General features: G+C 37.7%; 1 protein-coding gene across 1 annotated transcript; it reads right to left on the reverse strand.

Moving 5' to 3' along the window:
- Positions 1–773: 773 nt before the first annotated feature.
- On the reverse strand, positions 774–11,304 carry LOC137004164 (echinoderm microtubule-associated protein-like 1). The gene is made up of 4 exons (XM_067364366.1): positions 11,181–11,304; positions 5,207–5,392; positions 4,779–4,905; positions 774–882 (listed from the first exon to the last, which is right to left on the reverse strand). Exons 1-4 carry the CDS (start codon positions 11,248–11,250, stop codon positions 774–776), a joined length of 492 nt encoding a protein of 163 aa, XP_067220467.1. The 5' UTR covers positions 11,251–11,304.
- Between the last annotated feature and the right edge of the window lie 8,896 nt (positions 11,305–20,200).

Genomic DNA, 20,200 nt, shown 5'->3' on the forward strand with positions numbered 1-20,200 from the left:
TTATTACAAATCTTTGAAATAGAAATCTTTTACTGTCCCTTTTGATCAATTTAATGTATCTTTACTGACCCCAATCTTTTGAACAGTAGTGTATATTGTCTATGTAACAACATTCAGGTAAGAAAACATGAAACCAGAACACACAATGATAACCTTTAGCAATTGCAGTACCATTCTATTTAAATAAAGAAAGGCATAAACTGGCAAAACTGTACATTTCATAACATACTTCAAATCAGCAATAAAATTACAACAATAATAATTCTCATCATCAGATTACTATCTGGGGCCAGTTGCATAAACATAGTCATTATGTTAAGAGTAAGACTGTATGAAGAACTAGTTTGACCAACTAGCAGTTAGTTTTTGGTATCAAATTAGACAAATATACTTTTTTTTTATATATATATATATATATATAACTGACTTTAAAAACTTATGAACAGTCTTTAAAAAAAAAAAAAAAATTTTGATTACTAACTTATAAGACTAATCTTAATGATTTATGCAACCAGACCCTGATTTATCTCTAATCATGGTCTAAAATTTTATTTTATAAAATACTTTCTACAGATGGTCCTTCTCTTCCTCTTACTGTCTCTGGTGTCTTGCTGACCAAAGGTCTGGCTTTATCATCTAATTAGACACTGAAGTAGCATCTATTTTTAGCTGTGTTGACATCTTGTACTAGCCTCAAGAATGGGAGGGAAAGAATTTTCATCTCTGTGTACAGAAAAATCATTGAGTTTAATGGACTTTATTTAGATGAAAAGTTACCTGTCTCTCTTTCCACAAGTTGAGCTGCCGGATGAGGTGGTTCTGCTGCGGGAGTCGGCCATCTCCTTCTTCACCGTGGACAGGCGTTCTGTGGACATGCTCTTCCTGACACACAGAAACAAGAGCATGAGGTGGAGAAGAATGATTGAGGCACAAAGCAGAGGGCAGTAAAGAAAGACATCAAAGTAATAGGAGACTAGGAGAGAACAAAGCATATCTTGGGCCTGGCTGAAAACATGATCCAATCATGGATGTAGTAAAAAACATACTCTGACATGGGCTGACGTGCAGTGAAGTGTTAGGCTTATAAGACCTAAATAAGATCTCATCTTGCACTAGCTCTGCGATGTACCACACATTACATAATCACGTTACAATGGTCAAGCGTGATGTAGGCAGAAGTACTGAGCAAGTGTTTACAAAGCGAACGTGCAAAGACTAAGTCAAACGGCCTTTACAAAAAAACAATGTTGGGCGATTTTAAAGTTGGAGGAGAAAAGGAGATGGAGTTTTACGTCACGCATGACCTTTCCAATGTCATTACGTAATGCCTGGAGCATCGCAGAGCAGTGCAAGATGAGCATTTGTGGTTAAAAAGTATTTAATTTAGTTTTTTAGAAAATGACTGATCGTTTCGCTAGATAAGACCCTTATTTCTCATCTGGGATCGCGTAGAGCTCTTTGAAGCTGCACTGAAACTGCAGTTTGAACCTTCAAACTGTTGTACCCCAGTGAAGTCCACTATATGGAGAAAAATCCTGGAATGTTTCATCAAAAACCTTAATTTCTTTTCGACTGAAGAAAGAAAGACATGAACATCTTGGATGACGTGGGGGTGAGTAAACTATCAGGAAATTTTAATTCTGAAGTGAACTAATCCTTTTATTTTAGCCATCTTTTTGGCTAAATGTTCCAAATGGTTTATTACTCAATACCGCCATCTTGAGGTCGAGAAGTAATACTGCACTAATGTTGTTGAGCAACAGAAGTCTACAGGTGCTGGTCATATAATTAGAATATCATCAAAAAGTTGATTTATTTCACTAATTCCATTCAAAAAGTGAAACTTGTATATTATATTCATTCATTACACACAGACTGATAAATTTCAAATGTTTATTTCTTTTAATTTTGATGATTATAACTGACAACTAAGGAAAATCCCAAATTCAGTGTCTCAGAAAATTAGAATATTACTTAAGACCAATACAAAGGATTTTAAGAAATGTTGGCCAACTGAAAAGTATGAACATGAAAAGTATGAGAATGTACAGCACTCAATACTTAGTTGGGGCTCCTTTTGCCTGAATTACTGCAGCAATGCGGTGTTGCATGGAGTCGATCAGTCTGTGGCACTGCTCAGGTGTTATGAGAGCCCAGGTTGCTCTGATAGTGGCCTTCAGCTCTTTTGCATTGTTGGGTCTGGCATATCGCATCTTCCTCTTCACAATACCCCATAGATTTTCTGTGGGGTTAAGGTCAGGCGAGTTTGCTGGCCAATTAAGAACAGGGATACCGTGGTCCTTAAACCAGGTAGTGGTAGTTTTGGCACTGTGCGCAGGTGCCAAGTCCTGTTGGGAAATGAAATCTGCATCTCCATAAAGTTGGTCAGCAGCAGGAAGCATGAAGTGCTCTAAAACTTCCTGGTATACGGCTGCGTTGACCTTAGACCTCAGAAAACACAGTGGACCAACACCAGCAGATGACATGGCACCCCAAACCATCACTGACTGTGGAAACTTTACACTGGACCTCAAGCAACGTGGATTGTGTGCCTCTTCTCTGTTCCTCCAGACTCTGGGACCCTGATTTCCAAAGGAAATGCAAAATTTACTTTCATCAGAGAACATAACTTTGGACCACTCAGTAGCAGTCCAGTCCTTTTTGTCTTTAGACGCTTCTGACGCTGTCTGTTGTTCAAGAGTGGCTTGACACAAGGAATGCGACAGCTGAAACCCATGTCTTGCATATTCCTCTGCGTAGTGGTTCTTGAAGCACTGACTCCAGCTGCAGTCCACTCTTTGTGAATCTCCCCCACATTTTTGAATGGGTTTTGTTTCACAATCCTCTCCAGGGTGCGGTTATCCCTATTGCTTGTACACTTTTTTTCTACCACATCTTTTCCTTCCCTTTGCCTCTCTATTAATGTGCTTGGACACACTGTGAACAGCCAGCCTCTTTTGCGATAACCTTGTCTTGCCCTCTTTGTGCAAGGTGTCAATGGTCGTCTGTCAAGTCAGCAGTCTTCCCCATGATTGTGTAGCCTACAGAACTAGACTGAGAGACCATTTAAAGGCCTCTGCAGGTGTTTTTAGTTAATTAGCTGATTAGAGTGTGGCACCAGCTGTCTTCAATATTGAACCTTTTCACAATATTCTAATTTTCTGACATACTGAATTTGGGATTTTCCTTAGTTGTCAGTTGTAATCATCAAAATTAAAAGAAATAAACATTTGTAATATATCAGTCTGTGTGTAATGAATGAATATAATGTACAGGTTTCACTTTTTGAATGGAATTAGTGAAATAAATAAACTTTTTGATGATTGTGACGAGCAGGGCGGGCGAGAGCCGTGAGGGAACGGCGCGAGGCCGGTAACGCGAGTGATAATGAGGGTCACCTGCGAGGCGTGCCGGCCTCGAGTCTCTCACGGAGGAGCTCCGGAGGCATAAAAGGAGGAACGACATCAGTGAAGGACGAGAGAGGACCAGGCCTGGATTTTATTTTATGTTTTATTATGTTTGTGTGGCCGGCAGACGTCCGCGAGGGTCTGCCGGCATTACTTTCGTTTTGTTTGTTTATTTTATATTAAAGTTTTGTTGAATGTTCGCCGGTTCCCGCCTCCTTCTTCCCACATCTACTAACCTCGTTACATTGGTGCCGAAACCCGGGAGGAAGGAGGGACATGCTGTCGGAGAGCCCTCGCTGCTGAGGGGGATCGCGGTGCTGCGGAGTTCGGGCAGCGCGGGAGTGAAGACCGCGAGAGCCTGCCCGAAGCGGTGGTACTGGAGCCTAGTGAAAGGTGGGACGGAGAGCTCGAGGCCGTGCCCCTGGGACGAGGTGGGGTGGCTGCCGTCCAAGAGGGAGCGGAGGAGTCGCCGCCGTTCGCCGTGGGCCGGAGCCTGCTGCCGTCCGCCATAAAGGGGAGGAGCAGGGAACGGGGGACTCGCTGCCGGCTGCCCTCAGTCGGAGGAGCCATCGCCGGCCGCCAGGAGGCGGTCGAGGATCGGGCCGTCCACCGAGCGTCCAGTGCCACCGCATGGCACCGCGAAGAAGAGCCTCTCGGCAGGCTGAGGACCAAGCGGCAGTGTGTCGGGGAACCGGACCAAGAATTTTTTTTTTTTTTTCCTCTCTCCCCTCTCTCGTCCTGTCGCTCCCCTTGCTTCCGTCTCCTTTCTCTCGTCTCGTCTGTCCTTACCCCCAGGTGCTGCGGCCGCCGAGACAGGCCCCGGGGGGGAGTAGAGCGCAGTCTCGGAGGTACCCCCCGGCCTGCGAGGGGCGTTGGGGGTATGTGACGAGCAGGGCGGGCGAGAGCCGTGAGGGAACGGCGCGAGGCCGGTAACGCGAGTGATAATGAGGGTCACCTGCGAGGCGTGCCGGCCTCGAGTCTCTCACGGAGGAGCTCCGGAGGCATAAAAGGAGGAGCGACATCAGTGAAGGACGAGAGAGGACCAGGCCTGGATTTTATTTTATGTTTTGTTATGTTTGTGTGGCCGGCAGACGTCCGCGAGGGTCTGCCGGCATTACTTTCGTTTTGTTTGTTTATTTTATATTAAAGTTTTGTTGAATGTTCGCCGGTTCCCGCCTCCTTCTTCCCACATCTACTAACCTCGTTACAATGATATTCTAATTATATGACCAGCACCTGTAAATGCAAATATTTCCACTATGTACTACTTTAACATGTAATATTAGCATATCTTCCAATAAAATGCCATTTGAAAAATGTGTAGAGATAATACGCAATTAAAATGATTTAAATCTTGCTTATAACTCTCACCTTTTGATAGACATCAGTACCTCCTTTTTCGGAGAGGAGGGAGAGGAAGGGTAGCCACTCAAGCGTTTTGTTTGCACATAGCCATTTGTCAGCGGCTTGGACGGCAGAGCTTGCAGTATCTGCCGAACTAAATCAGGAAGGAAGAAAAAGATTAACAAAGTGAGATGACATGCAAATTATCTTCACCTCCCACATGGAATTTTTTATGTAACCACTTATGTATTACAAAACATCCCTGGTTTAAATATATCCTATAACAGTTAAGAACCTTGTCTGCTAACACAAAGGTTACATCAGTAATGCAGGCAAGGTTGCCTTCAGATTAAAAGTTTAAATGGCCTTAGATGGAAAAATAACCTCCAACTGGCAGTTTTCTAGGCTCTAAACACATAATGACAATAAGCAGAGGGCCACGATGAAGCTCTGACCTTTAGTAGGTCCACCTTTCTTGCTGCTGATCTGTGTGATCTCCTCACAGCAGCCCAGCCTTCTCAAAGCATCCGCCAGCGCCGCCTTCAGCAGCTGAATCTCATCCTCCTGCAGCTGCACCCTCTGCTCCAGGTGAGAAAGACGATCATCCATCTCCATCCCACTCCCAGCTGATATATTATCATCTGAAAGAGACAAACATAGTTATAGCATTAGAATTTGTACAAAATGGAATTGGTACAGTACAATTTGTCCAAAACTGTTTAACTTCCTTTCTTCTGTGGAACTCAAAACAAGATATTTTTGTGCTTCAAAAAAGAAAGTCATACAGGTTTGGGACAATATGTGGTGATAGAATTTTTATTATGAGTGAACTATACCTTTAAAGGCACAATATGTAATTTTTGCCACTAGAGGTCACTTATTCAAAACAAAGGCATAGCTTGATAAAATCTTGATTCTCGGAATCATGGGAGATGTTGTCTTCACGTCTACAGCCAGTGGAAATAATCCGACGGGACTGGGGCAGAAATCATATTAATTGATCAGCTACTGTATTAAATATTTATTAACATTACTGTAGTATGAAGCAGGGTGTGGCTGAAAGCTTCTTCTGGTCATGCGTATATAGGGTAAAACAGCACTGTTTATCATATTAGATACATTTGTGTGTTGAAAGTGATGAGACACTTGTTGCACACTGCAGTAAGCTAGATCAATATTAGGCATGGTAAAACATGATACTCACGGTAAATCAAGAAAATGTTATTTAACCAATAAGACTTACTGTGTTGAGCTAAATAACAATGATTAGTTTTTTGCTGATGAATGTATCTAAACAGTTGCTCACCTGTCTAATAAAACACATAATATATTAAAGCGTCTATGGTGTTTCCATGGATTCTACAAAATAAATCATATGTAATGTGGGTATAATGTCATAGACAGCCGACGCACGGACACAATCCATGTGCTGGTCAAAATTGCTTATTTCTCTGGATTTAAATCTTACATATTGTGCCTTTAAACCTGTGGTTCTCCGCATAATCCAATATACTGTACAATTTTTAAAGGCCAATATAAGGTAAGATATTTCCTCTGGTATTCCTAATGTGAAATTATAACAAAGCTGCTTGTTTTCCAAATTTGTATTAACAGAAACTGGAATAGCTGATATATTAATTGCTCAAATCGTGATTCTAGAAATTTCAAGAATTATGTTATAAAAAAGAAAGAAAAAAGTAGTTATTGGGGTTAAAAAAAATAAATATGACTTCAGTTTACATATTGATTGTATATTTTTTAGCATTTCAATTAAGTTAGAATATTTTATTATATTAATAATCTAAATTTGATTTATAAAAATATATGAAATCATTTTAAGCCATCCTGCTTCCCACTTGGAAATTAGATGAGGCCCCCTAGTGGCCCCGGTCCTCTGATTAAGACATGATGCTGTAAGTCATTTTTAAACAATGGACCCTTTTCACCAACAGTGATGACGCATTTCCACAGTAATCAACATCACAAATCAAGTAATGTTTTTCATATTTAATGACAAAAAAAGAAACAAACAAAACGAATTGATGCTGCTGAGGGTGTTTCTAATACAACGACTGTTTTTCTGTTTTCTGAATTTGACATCTTTCTCTCTTCTGACTGCTGTAATCAGTCTCTCTATATTTTTATACTTCCGCTTCTGAGAACCCCAGAAATGTGAAAAGGGTTCATGGAATTTGGATTAAGTGCATAAAGGATTTGGTCCAAAAAGCCACTCTTATTAGCTTAACGTGTAAAGTTCATTTTAATTTTCACACTCTTTGGACACTTAAGTCACAATTTAAAAAAAAAAAAAATGCACAAATGTCTTTGCATAATAGAATATAAAAACAAATAGCACACTTATCACTTCATACATTGACTAAAATGACCTGTTGGTTAAAAGTAATTGAAACAAATGGCTCGGAAAAGTGATGGTATAGTAAAAGCTTGAGCATCATTTGTTTGCGTTATAACAAAAACAATTTCATTTTTATATGTCGGAAAACTTTCAACATGTGAAAACATCTGTGATTTAAAAAAAAAAGATTAGATGGGCACTTTGATCATTTTTTACCCAACAAAATGTGTTAATAAAATCGACAAACAAATCCAAAAATTGAAAGCATGCGTGAATACTTGAGCAAGTTTCAAATGCTGATTCACTGTGGTGGCCGTCGGGTGCATTTCATTTAAATATACAACTAATATACATACACACAATAATCAAAACCAGAGGGAAAATTCCTGTCACTTTTACATTTTTCCAAATGCAGCTCCTCAATATCATATTTTACATAAAACAGTGGCTCTTGTTTCAATCTCAAGGGCAATGCAACGGGCTGCACGCTAAGTGTGCATATAATAAACCTCTGTTAGTGCCTTCACTCGCTAACACATGGAGATCACTTCCATAAAGCGCCATCAGCAGGTGGTGAGCACATCAACTGAAATAATAAAAGTGAAAGAAAATCGGAGGCAAAAGTGGAAGGTGAGAAGAAAGCAGGAAGAAGCTACAGTGATGCTGGAAGACAAAAGCAGTCTGGAGGAAACTGGATGCTCAGTAACCAAGCGCACTGAAATATTCATTATCCCGCTCTGCTTGTATTCCCCTCCTACCTGCCATTCCAGTCAGTACTATGTCCGCCTGTCAGTCACCCGCTCAGACAGCCTGATCCGCTGCAGCTCTCTAGGGGTTTCCTAAAGGTGCCAAACGCCTGCCTGGCCAAAGATTCTTTCTCCCACCTTTTCCTTGGCTTGTTGGATGGCTGATCCCGTGTCTGGACCTCCCTTCCTCACCCTCCCCCACCCTCAGTGCTGTGTGTAAAGAGGAGAAGGGTGATGTTTGTAACAGGATGCTGTTTCCCGTCTCCTATGCGGTAGAAAACTGCTGGTGGTGCTGTTGGAAGAGAGAGGTTTGGCTCGACTCCAGACCTGTCAGCCAGGCACTACCAGGAAGTGCGCTGACCAGCCTCTCCACCAATAGCGCACTAAGATGTGTATGTCAGTTTGACAATTTATGACTTGTTTTATACCCCTAGGGCGCATGCTCATTTTCTTAGCACACTGTATGAATCAATTTCGATTCACATTAGGGATTTTAAATGCATTCAGTTTATTAACAGTATGAGCTATCTTCATGTAGGCCCACAACATTTAAAATCAGTCTAAACCATCCAACTGTACAACATGGACAGACACCCTCTCTGACCCATTATATACTGTCTACCCATCCATCTGTCGTTCAGCCAAACCATCTGTCGCAGAATCTGACCTTGCTGGAAAACCCAAACAATGACCACAATGTACACTGATACCTATTCTTGAGAGAACCTGTAATTCACAAGAACTAATGAAACAGACGTTTCTAAGTAACAACAGCAACAAACTGTGCACAATGGTTATTAGAATGAAGATGCCATAGTGATATCAAATTCCCCAACAAGACATTCAATGATTGACTAAAATGAATGATATAAAATACTAGGGCTGGGACAATATATCGATGCATCACAATTTGTGTTTTCCAAATGCATCACTTCCAAAAGCATTCTGAGCTTAGTTTTGAACAGCAGATGGCGCTCTAGGCTATTTTTTAACCGCACGCTCAAATGCTCACAAAGAAGAGCGCTTGTGCATTCGGCCGAGTCTGAGAATATATTTGCACCTCAGAATACTTTTATGACGTGATACTAATGTAAACAGCCCACTGCAAACACCCTTGTAATTTACTTCAACCTTTTCGTACTTTATGAATGATTATTTTATAGAAGGTTCAAGTGGCGTGTGTAAGGAATTGGAAGGAAGCAGAGTACGGCTGTTTCTAAAACAAGCAGTTGCTGTTGAAAACTAAGCTCAGAATCACTAATATATATATATATATATATATATATTTGCATAAGCTGTATCGAACTTTCTGTGGCTTTGAAATGTATTTTATATCAGTGGTTCTCAACTGGTAGGCCACAACTAAAGAATGAGTTGCAGATCTATTCTGCAACACTAGGGCAAAAAACTATGTTAAATGGTAATAATAAATTGTAACTAACAATATAATCATTCAGCTAGGATAGCAGAATCAATAGGCTTATCATCCTTAAAGGGTTAGCATCCAAAACTGAAAATTCTTTCATTAATTACTCACCCTCATGTTGTTCCACACCCTTATGACCTTTGTTCATCTTCAGAACACACATTAAGATATTTTTGTTGAAATCCGATGGCTCAGTGAGGTCTGCGTTGCCAGCAAGACAATTAACACTTTCGATACCCTGAAAGCTACTAAAGACGTATTTAAAACAGTTCATGTGACTACAATGGTTTAACCTTAATGTTATGAAGTGACGAAAATACTTTTTGTGCGCCAAAAAAAACCCTAAATAACAACTTTATGATGGCCGATTTCAAAACGCTGCTTTATGAAGCCTCAAAGCTTATGAATCTTTTGTTTCGAATCAGTGGTTCAGAGTGTGTTTCAAACTGCCAAATTCACGCGATTTCAGTAAACGAGGCTTCGTAACGCCATAAGTGTTTTGAAATTTCAATGGTTCATGAAGCAGTGTTTTGAAATCGCCAATCACTAGATATTGTTGAATAAAGTCTTTTTTTTTGTGCAAAAAAAGTATTTTTGTCGCTTTATAACATTAAAGTTGAACCACTGTAGTCACATGAACTGTTTTTAATACGTCTTTAGTAACTTTCTGGGTATCTGAAAGTGTTAATCATCTTGCTGTCAATGCAGGCCACTCTAAGCCATCAGAGTTCATCAAAAATATCTTAATTTGTGTTCTGAAGATGAACGAAGGTCTTACAGGTGTGGAACGACATTAGGGTGAGTAATTAATGACAGAAATTTCATTTTTGGGTGAACTAACCCTTTAATAGGCAGGAGAAACATCTTATCCATATCTTTTGTCACTGAGGTCAAAGGATGTGTGTTCAACAAACTTTATGGTATTTTGATGCACATTCATCAGTTGGTAAAATGGATAATACTAATGCAAAATTTAGCCCAGTGTTTAAATCACATTTCTGCTGTTGATCACAGTATGCAGTTAAAAAATTGTCAGACATGAAAACGTCATTTTCCAAATAATTTTGCCTGTGCATTGTCATGGTAAAATTCTGTATGATATTCAAATCTGGTGCTCTGGTGCTGGGTCACCACTTTACATATAATGCAAAATCTGGGTCCTAAAGCAAAACTAGTTACTTGCAAATTTGCAAATAAAAATATGTTGGCTAATGTTTGTTAATGATTAGATCTTTTTATTAATAGTCATGATAATGCTGAAAACAGACATGATGTTTACAACTAAGCTTCAAGGTATTGTTATCACTAGGGATACACAGTAACCCTGGTAAATCCATCTTAATATGTGCGTAATGTTATACGCTAGACGTATCACAATGAATAAGCAACTTAGTACATTCTTTCCACTAAAACCTTAGCTGAAACCAAACAACAAAGCCCCACTGAAGCAAGCTGAATCAGGTTTGCTGAGGATGAGAAGTTTCAAGCATATCAAAAGCTGATGAGAAAATGAATATAAAATGTAAACACATATGGAGCTCGGATTCAAATATCTCTCAGGAGCCTGAATGAGTATATGTTCATTCTTGTACCATGACACTGATCCCAACCGCACATATGCGATAAGGAGATATAGGAGATTTGCATGTAGGCTATATAAAACTGTAATTTAAACAAATAATATTCATCACATAACCCTGAGACAGTTTCTTTTGTTGTGGCCTCGCATGGTGACGCACTGACACGTCAAAACATTACATTGCTGGAATGTTGATGTAAAACTCATTGATATCAAAGACAAAAATCGCTTTCTTTTGAAATGTGTGACTAAAACAAACCATCTCGTGTGGCTTTCGCGCGCATTCATTATGAATGCTCAGTCAAGTCGCTGCCAAACTTACCGTTGCAATACCGAAGCAGAAGGGTGTTCGTGTCATACAGGTTCCCACATGAGGCTACTCGCTCCGACATGTCCTTCTTCTGGTCAATTCCTTTATTATTTCTTTCTTAATCGCCGGTCCTCAGATCCACCTGCCTTTCCTGACATACGAGTGCGCCTTCAACACCTTTCCACCGAACAGCCGACGACAACCTGTGCTGCCTGCGTTTCTATAGCAACAGCCTCACCACCGCTGATCTGCTACCCAGAGGGAACAAGAGAGCATGTTTACTCTAGGAGTCCCATAATATGCAGTCATTACTTCCACTATTAGCATGTTGTAACTATATATTCAGATATGAGAGGCAGGATAGTCAAATTAGCAAGCCCTGAGGACAAAGACCACATCGAGATATGTAACTATTTTACACAGGTAGCTATAGGCTACAAGAGATGAATACTTTATTATTGCCTGGTGTAACCGGTCTTTATTTATCTTGGGAATTTACTTGGTAATGATACTGGTGTCATAAAGTGCCATGTCCGACCTTAACAGTGAAGCAACTGTTATTCCTACTCTTAAACAGTAGATGGCAGTGTAGGCTTGATTAAAACATATTAGATGTCAAGCTCCAAATGTTAGCCTATTATATTTGACCCAAGTTAAATAATAATAATAATAATTTGGCCCAAGTGTATTATATTCCTCAAAGTGTGGGTATCTGCAGGTTAGAATACGGTACACTTTGGTGTCCCGTAACATTTTTAAAGCACCTTAGCCATAAAAACCTAGTTTTTGTTGCGAGACCTATTATATTTGATTTTTGAACTATTCTCTAACCGTAGGAGACCGGGGATGGTTGTAACACAATCAGTTCCACCAATTAGGGACAAGATAGGAGTCATTTGTTCACTTGAGTATTTTCCTACTTTCTCTCCGATCCCACATGTTGATTGTCAAGGCTGGAAACAGGCACATCGGGTTTTGAGGTATGAAAGTAAACCAAGACTATATTTTGTTTAGTATGTATACTAATGCAGATAAAATTATATGACTTGTATTAGATTAAATAATAATTTCTTAGGCAATATGTAATGCATTTCCCCCTGCTAAATTCAAACCACTATGGCTGACAGGAGTGGGGATGGTTGTAACACAAGTGTTTTTCATACAACTAAGAATTTTCTTGATTTAAAAGTTTTTACAGAATGACTAGGACATGGAAAAGAAAGACTGACAGAGGTGTCTCTGCCAGTGTTTTAAAGGTGCCATAAAATTGGAAATTGAATTTACCTCGGCATAGCTAAATAATTAGAGTTCAGTACATGGAAAAGACATACAGTGAGTCTCAAACTCCATTGTTTCTTCCTTCTTATGTAAATCTCATTTGTTTAAAAGACCTCCGAAGAACAGGCGAATCTTAACATAGACTGTGACGCAACAGTCGGGATCATTAATATGTAGGCTACACCCCCAAATTTGGCATATGCCAAGTTCAAGGCATTAGACAAGCCAGTATTAACTTCTGGAGCTGTGTACAGCCGAAACAACAGACTTTATGCAGGTAAGCAAGCAAGGACAATAGCAAAAAATAGCAGATGGAGTGATAATAACTGGCATGATTCATGATAACATGATATTTTTAGTGATATTTGTGAATTGTCTTTCTAAATGTTTTGTTAACATGTTGCTAATGTACTTTTAAATGTGGTTAAAGTTACCATCGTTTATTACTGTATTCACGGAGACAAGACTGTCGCTATTTTCATTTTTTAAACACTTGCAGTCTGTATAATTCATAAACACAACTTCATTCTTTATAAATTTCTCCAACAGTGTGTAATGTTAGCTTTAGCCACGGAGCACCATCAAACTCATTCAGAATCAAATGTAAACATCCAAATAAATACTATAGTCACATGATCCAACGCATGCAAGCAGCATGAATGACGAACATCTTGTAAAGATCCATTTAGAGGGTTATATTAGCTGTGTGAACTTTGTTTTTGCACTGTTTTATAGACTCGCGAGCATGGGGGCGGGGAGCACGAGGATTTAAAGGGGAAGCACGCTTAATCGGCGCATATTTAATTATGCCCCAAAATAGGCAGTTAAAAAAATATTTTTAAAAAAATCTATGGGGTATTTTGAGCTGAAACTTCACAGACACACTCAGGAGACACCTTAGACTTATATTACATCTTGTGAAAAAGCGTTCTAGGGCACCTTTAAGTAAAGAATCTGATGAGTTTTACAAATTAAAGATGTACAAAGATCTTCTTTAATCGGGTAGATTGTAATAGTAAGTTTGTTCTAGTAGACAAATTTTTATATATATATATATATATATATATATATATATATATATATATATATATATATATATATATATATATATATATATATACACACTGTCATAGAGAGAGTAAGAGACATTGTTCTTTTATTTCAGTAAACCTGTTATTGAACAATATCATATGGTATGCATGTGTTTTTGCTTCTTTTGTCTAATTGTTACAACCTACCCCAGTAGTGGGGTAGGTTGTAACAAAGGAACACCATGTATTTGACATTAACTCACGACGTCTGTGATATTCTTGTAGAGGGCTGAATTGGATCCATTTGTAGTAAAGAAAAGTGGGTACTTTGTGTATAAAAGAACTCAAGCTAAAAAATGCAGCAAGTTATTGGTGCTGAAGCAAAAAGTGTTACAACCATCCCCGGTCTTCCATATTACATTCAATAATATACTTTGTGTATAAAAGAACTCAAGCTAAAAAATGCAGCAAGTTATTGGTGCTTAAGCAAAAAGTGTTACAACCATCCCCGGTCTTCCATATTACATTCAATAATATATTATGTTTTTACATAACACAAAAAGGGGCATGGTGATGAAAAAATGTTTTGCGTTTACCCAAGAAACATAAGGTTTGCTAGCAAAACTTTGCAATTTCTTTTTTTGCGAGAAACTTAGAGCGAAAGCAAAATTTAGGCCTATCTGGAACACATTTGCGAGAGAACGCAAAAGCACCGAATTGTGAAATTCTCTCTCATCTCATATTTTTTATGTCACCATCCTTTTGGAGCTCCGTATATTGTTTTGAGGTGATCCAATTTACCAAGTAGCCCCAATAAAATCTTACTGATAAATCCTTATCTGACGAGTGTTTTTTACCGTATACCGACATGAGACCATCTGCTCACAATTTTTAAGCAAACATGTCGTGTGTCCGGTATTTTCTTTTGGCTGTTTAGAACAAGAAATCGCCCTATTCACAAATGAACTCTTTTGAGTCAGTTAAATGGTCTACTACTTTATAATGATCTGAATCGGTTCGCAAATCCAGTCTGAATCATTTGGACAGGTCAACTCATAACCCGCTGCATCGTTTGAAACGTTTCTCGCTCCACAAAAACTGCAAACTTTAGAACACAGAGAACAAAACCAGCGCTTAATGCATTCAGATATTTACTGTACATACATTGAAACAAAACCTGCAATCACTATCGTTTGCCAGCGATAAAGAAAATCTTTATTTGGTTCAACACCTGCACGTGCTGTGAATGACTCTCTACTACAGCAGCATGTAAAGAAGTATCAAAACAACAATATTATAGACTAAAAAACACATATTACAAAATAAGGGTAGCCTACACTCTTTTTTTTGGTGGAGGGGTCGGTGCACCAGTAGCCTAGAAAAGTCCCTGGTATGTATAGCCTAATTTACTTATTGTCTTCTTTTTATTGCTTATTTTTGTTTGTTTTGTCTTTTTTGGGGTTGTGTGCACTTCATAGGCTATATGCTTTCATGTTTATTTCTGCAGAGTCGAGTGTAAATTTTGTCTTCTTTGGTAACAAACAAAGGCAAGTTTTCTTTTTTATTTTAGAATTGCAATTATAGAATTGCAAACAATGGAGAGTAAACAATATTTTTTTAATGATTTTATAGTTAATTTTATTTGCAGAGAGTAAACAATCCTACACTGATACTGATATGAAACTAATAATTAGAGTTGATGGATATTGTATGGGCAATTGATATTGAAGTCTTAGCACTTTGTACCATCATCATGTACCATCCATTTAGTTTTCGCTGCCATGTTTTGCCTGATCACTGAACAACATCCATTTATTATTGCATCAGTGAGATTCATTTGATATTGAGGCCACAACAGCCATCTTTGTGTTTGTTTATAATTTTCCCTTTCATTAGGCCAAAACAGAGACATCTCTTCAGAGAGAAATGCTCAGTTTACCATTTAATCAGGAAGTGCTAAGCCAAACTGATTCTCAAACCATTTTTGAGCAGTTCTATCACACCCCTCATTCATGAATCAAAAGTGGTCATAGTTAACATTGGCTTAATGGCTTCATTGGTCATGCTTATGCAAGTTCATTATGGTTGGCAGTTCAGGCATTTGATAGCTGGTGTATTGACTTGATGTTTGGGGTTTATTTGCATATGCATCATTGCTCAATTCTGTTCTCATCTCATCCACCATTGGTAACATGCCAGCAGAGAGAAAGAACAGAGCTCTCATATGGATGTCAGATGGCAAATGCCCAATATGTGACACTGTGTAAGGTGTTCAGAGTTTTTCTGTCTATAAAGTGGATGGCTGAATGGAGCAGAAAGAGTTTTAATTGGGTTGTGGACAAAAGGAGAATGAGAAAGATATCCATTGTGGATTCATCATTCTAAAATGCTCTACTCTGCAGACACTGCAGCATTTGAAGGATTTAAATTTTTTTAGTTACTTAAATCCGCCTGGATGAAATGTGGTAAAAATGTAAATATTTTAGTGTTTGGCCATTGAAAATGTTGGCAGGGCTCGAAAAATCTGAACTACTGGCCCAACTGGTCAAGCAGAAAAAATCCCTGTATAATCATGGAGATTTTGGTACATAATACAGTCTAATACTGTATGTGCCATTCATAGTTACCCTTACAGTACTGGAACAGACAGAATTTCAGTGACCAATTGTTGACTCATAATTAAAACTGTGAATGTCATTTGAGATGCAACATGGATCAGTTCAGACAATATACATGCTGACCATTTTTACTGTGTTTTGTCATGTCAAGGACACTGCCCACACATATACTCCTAATGAATCTTGCTCTTAACTGCTGAAGTACAACTGAAACAGGACGGCATCCTTTCATTTTTTTTTAATTACTTCTTCTATACATCTGTCAGGACAAGTTCTTTGTTCACATGGCAATGTCACCATGGAAATGGTAAACAAACAGACCGGCCAAACAGTGGATATACCTAAACACATTTGCTAACTCTACATTTTGACAGGGTCACATTCCATTAGTAAGTAGGACACATGAACTGTCAAGCCTGTTTTCATCTGACGCCAATATGGGTTACTTCACATAGAGTTAATTCCCAGCTGTGGTAGGCAAGCATCAGCAGACCCATTCTCATAAAGAAATGCTAAAATAATTTTTATGTTCGTTTGCTAGTGTCTTTTCATATAACTAGCAAAGTGCAGCATGATATAACCACACAGCTGTTTCTGCCTTGAGCAACTCTACCAGTGCAGAAGAAGATTGACTGTTGAGTGTCTCTGTGATAGTTTCTTTGACCCTTCTTTTACTCAATCTGGAGTTTCAATGAACTTCCAAGCTACTTCCTGCCTGCATTGTCAAACTCATTGAGCATCAAAGTTTTCCATCCCCAATATATTAATGCAGAGTTCACCATTTGGGCTGCATGGATGGGTTGAAGAAAGTTTGATCTCCATGAACATGATCTGTAGATCAGTCTGTTTTTCGTTTATTGGAATAGTCTCCTGAAAGATATTTCTCATCATTTACTCACCCTCATCATGTCATTCAAAAACTTTATGAATTTATTTTCTTCTGTGAACACAAAAGAAGATATTTTAAAGGAACATTGGGAAACAAATGACATTGGAGCCCATTGACTTCCATTGTATGGACAACAAAATTGTATGAGGAGTAAAAGAGAAGAATCTTAAGTTTTGGTGAACTACCCCTTTGTAAGACCTGCCAAGAAAATAATATGGATGAATGCAGAGGGAAAAAAATGCACTTTCTCAAGAAGAAGGAGTGTCTGAAATCTGTTCTCTCACCAAGAAACGCCTCGCATCTATTGATAAGAATGCCTTGGCAATCAAGTAGGCAGTCTTGGAGCTGTGCTATGGGGTTTGCACTCAAGAACCCATTCCACTCCATGGCCATCCGAGGGAGTGGAGTAGGTTCTGTGATAATTGAGAGAAATCCTGGGGCTGGTTGCATAAATCACTTAGACTAGTCTTAAAATTTAAGAAACTAATGTTTTTCTTGAAGAGTGGTCCTAGTTTTTAAAGTCTGTTACATAAAAAGGTAGATTGGTGTAATTTGAATTGGAAAAATAACATTGATTACCAAGTTGGTCAAACTAGTTCTTAAGACATAGTCTTAAGTCTATGCCACGATATTTTCACCACAGTATTTGAAAATCAACAGAAAAATCAGTACTTAAATTTTCAAAGCATGACTACAAAAAACCGAGGACATCGCCTGAAGGCAGAAGTGACAACATGCGAAAGAAGTATAATTGAGAAATGCTCTATCCTTGCTGACATTTCCCAACAGATGTTAACAGTAATAAAAACTGATGAAAGAAAATAGTTTTTAGTTAAATGTTTTTAAAGCAGTCGCCATAATCATTAAAAGGAATGTTTTCAAAGACTGACAGAAATGACATTTTAATTGTCATTTTATATTCAGGTCATTTTATATTCATTTATATTTAAGTCTATTTCTGTCAGTTCTGGTGATTAGTGTGGATTGTAGATATAATGGTGCCAGATACTGAGGTAATGAGAATTAAAAATGCAATAAATCTCTGCTGGCAAACTAAACTAGTTCAGTTCACTGACATGTTACTGGAAGATTTTTGTGCTTTGCATCAGTTGAGTGCAGAATTGCTTTTGATGATTTGCAAATAGTTCACTAAAGAACCATTTTCTGTTCTCAGATTCTTTTTTTATGAATTCAGACAATTTCAGGAAGTTTAAATAAATCATTTTGAATCATGTAACAAGGATTTAGTGGCTGTGGTTGTTGTCAGAATCAGTAATGTGTAAAAGTAAAAAAAAAACGATGGCTTCCACTATGATACATGTTATGTATATAATTGACTGAATCATGTATTTTCCACTTGTAGCTTCTATCCATCACTAGGGCCAACAGTAACTACATTTCTGAGCCTTTCTTTTTATTAAAAGGCATAATGATACAGTATTTTTAGCATTTATGACATCCAACAGTATACGTCACTTCATGTTATTTTCATGTTAAATGTCAACCAATTATTATGATTTACCAGCATTTCAAAAGGCTGTTTCATCTAACACAGGATGTAAATTCTCTCCCTCAAACACAAACAAACAGTCCCTCTTTGTCTTTTTGGGTGCTTCTATGGAGTGCCTTCTTGGTCATGCTTGCCTGGAGCAATCCCAGATGGAGAGTATAATCTTCTTATTGATCAGTGAGAAAGACCTCTGAATAGTTAATTTTTCAGTTTCATTAGTCATATTCACACACAGAGCCTTGTGTTTATTTCCAATAAAGCTTGATTATTGCTATTCCATATGATATCTTTAAGAATCAAGCCCAGCTGAGACGACATGCTTATTATTGACTCTAACACTTGTTAGCTGAACATCTGATGCCTTACAAGCACTAAAGTACTGGACAGAAAGATTGGAGAATTTATTTAGTTAAAATTATGCCCCTGAAATATTATTAATTTTATTTTTTAAATATTATTTTGTCTGTGGCATGTGAATGTTGTGAAATATAAGTATAATCACAAAGTGGAAAGCACACTCCACTGAGAGGGCTATAGGGTTTAATTTGATTTGGTTAATTGAGTGTGTTTGCTTGAGGAAGTTTCCTCTTATGATGATTGTCCTATTAAATTAAATTTTTTTCTCATAATCAAAACAACAGATACCACCCAGTGTAATGAACTTGTCTTGCTTGCTTAAGAATATTGTGAATATTGTAAAGTAGTCACTAAATATTTGGTCAGGGATCATTTCCAAACCTTTTTTGTCTTTTCTAAACCTCAAGTCTTTAGTCAAAAGAAATCTTTGACAAATATTCTGATAGCAAACCTTGATACAATAAACATCAAAATCAAAAACATATCAATTATATACTTTTCTAAAAACAAAAAACAACTTTTAATTTTTTTAAATAATGAAATAATTAAGCAATTAATAAGGCTGTGAGTGAAGTCAGTTGTAGTTATTGTGTTTCTCTTTTCTTCAGTGATTCTGCTTGTTAATGCTGCTATACCTTAATATGAATAACCTTAATATGAAGATCTGTGTGATAATCAAACACAGGCACAAAATTATAAATTGTGCATAAAATTACAAAATGATTATACATCATACTAACAAACAGAGTATGTCGCCCAGCTTTTCAGTCACACACTCTTGTGGTATTTGTATTACACTATTATTTATGATTCTTTCTCCCATATTAAAAAGTTGACTTACGTTGATGTTGAACTCCACCATCAAGGGTGTGATTTAGCATGAGTGAAAATTATGTTGTCTACAAATATATTTTTGAAATGTATTGTTTATTTGAATGTAACGATTCAATAAAACAAAACAGTCCATTTGTGAAAATTGTGTTCTGTTCTGTTTGAGCAGCGTATTACACAAATGAGATGAGTCCACAGTTCGCACTCACTCCTGTTAATGAAACTTCACAGTAAAAGTTTTCCTGCGCCCAATGCTGTACACAAGATTATACAATTATGCATTGTGCACATTTTCATAGTAATAATATAATTGTTATTATTAGTCATACAATTATACGTTAAGCACATTTAGCCTTTTAGAATTCACTGAACCATTTTTCTCTTCATTTTCCCTTAGTATACATACAATTGTTTTAATCCATAATTAGTGTTTGCTTTTTACTATATGGGAGGTCAGTTTTATATTGATTTAACTCAAATTAATAAGTTGGCAGAATGTTTTTTTTTTTTCTGGATGA

This window comes from Chanodichthys erythropterus, chromosome 17 (genome assembly GCF_024489055.1).
Source record: "Chanodichthys erythropterus isolate Z2021 chromosome 17, ASM2448905v1, whole genome shotgun sequence".
Lineage (NCBI taxonomy): Eukaryota > Metazoa > Chordata > Actinopteri > Cypriniformes > Xenocyprididae > Chanodichthys > Chanodichthys erythropterus.

What these genes read in the sequence shown, in the direction of transcription:
- LOC137004164 (XM_067364366.1), bottom strand. Translation starts at nt 11,250, where the DNA reads ATGTCGGAGCGAGTAGCCTCATGTGGGAACCTGTATGACACGAACACC. An exon ending in TCTGCTTCGGTATTGCAACG is followed by an intron (nt 5,393 to 11,180) that starts GTAAGTTTGGCA and finishes TGTCTCTTTCAG; the next exon opens with ATGATAATATATCAGCTGGG. An exon ending in GTACTGATGTCTATCAAAAG is followed by an intron (nt 883 to 4,778) that starts GTGAGAGTTATA and finishes TCTGTGTGTCAG; the next exon opens with GAAGAGCATGTCCACAGAAC.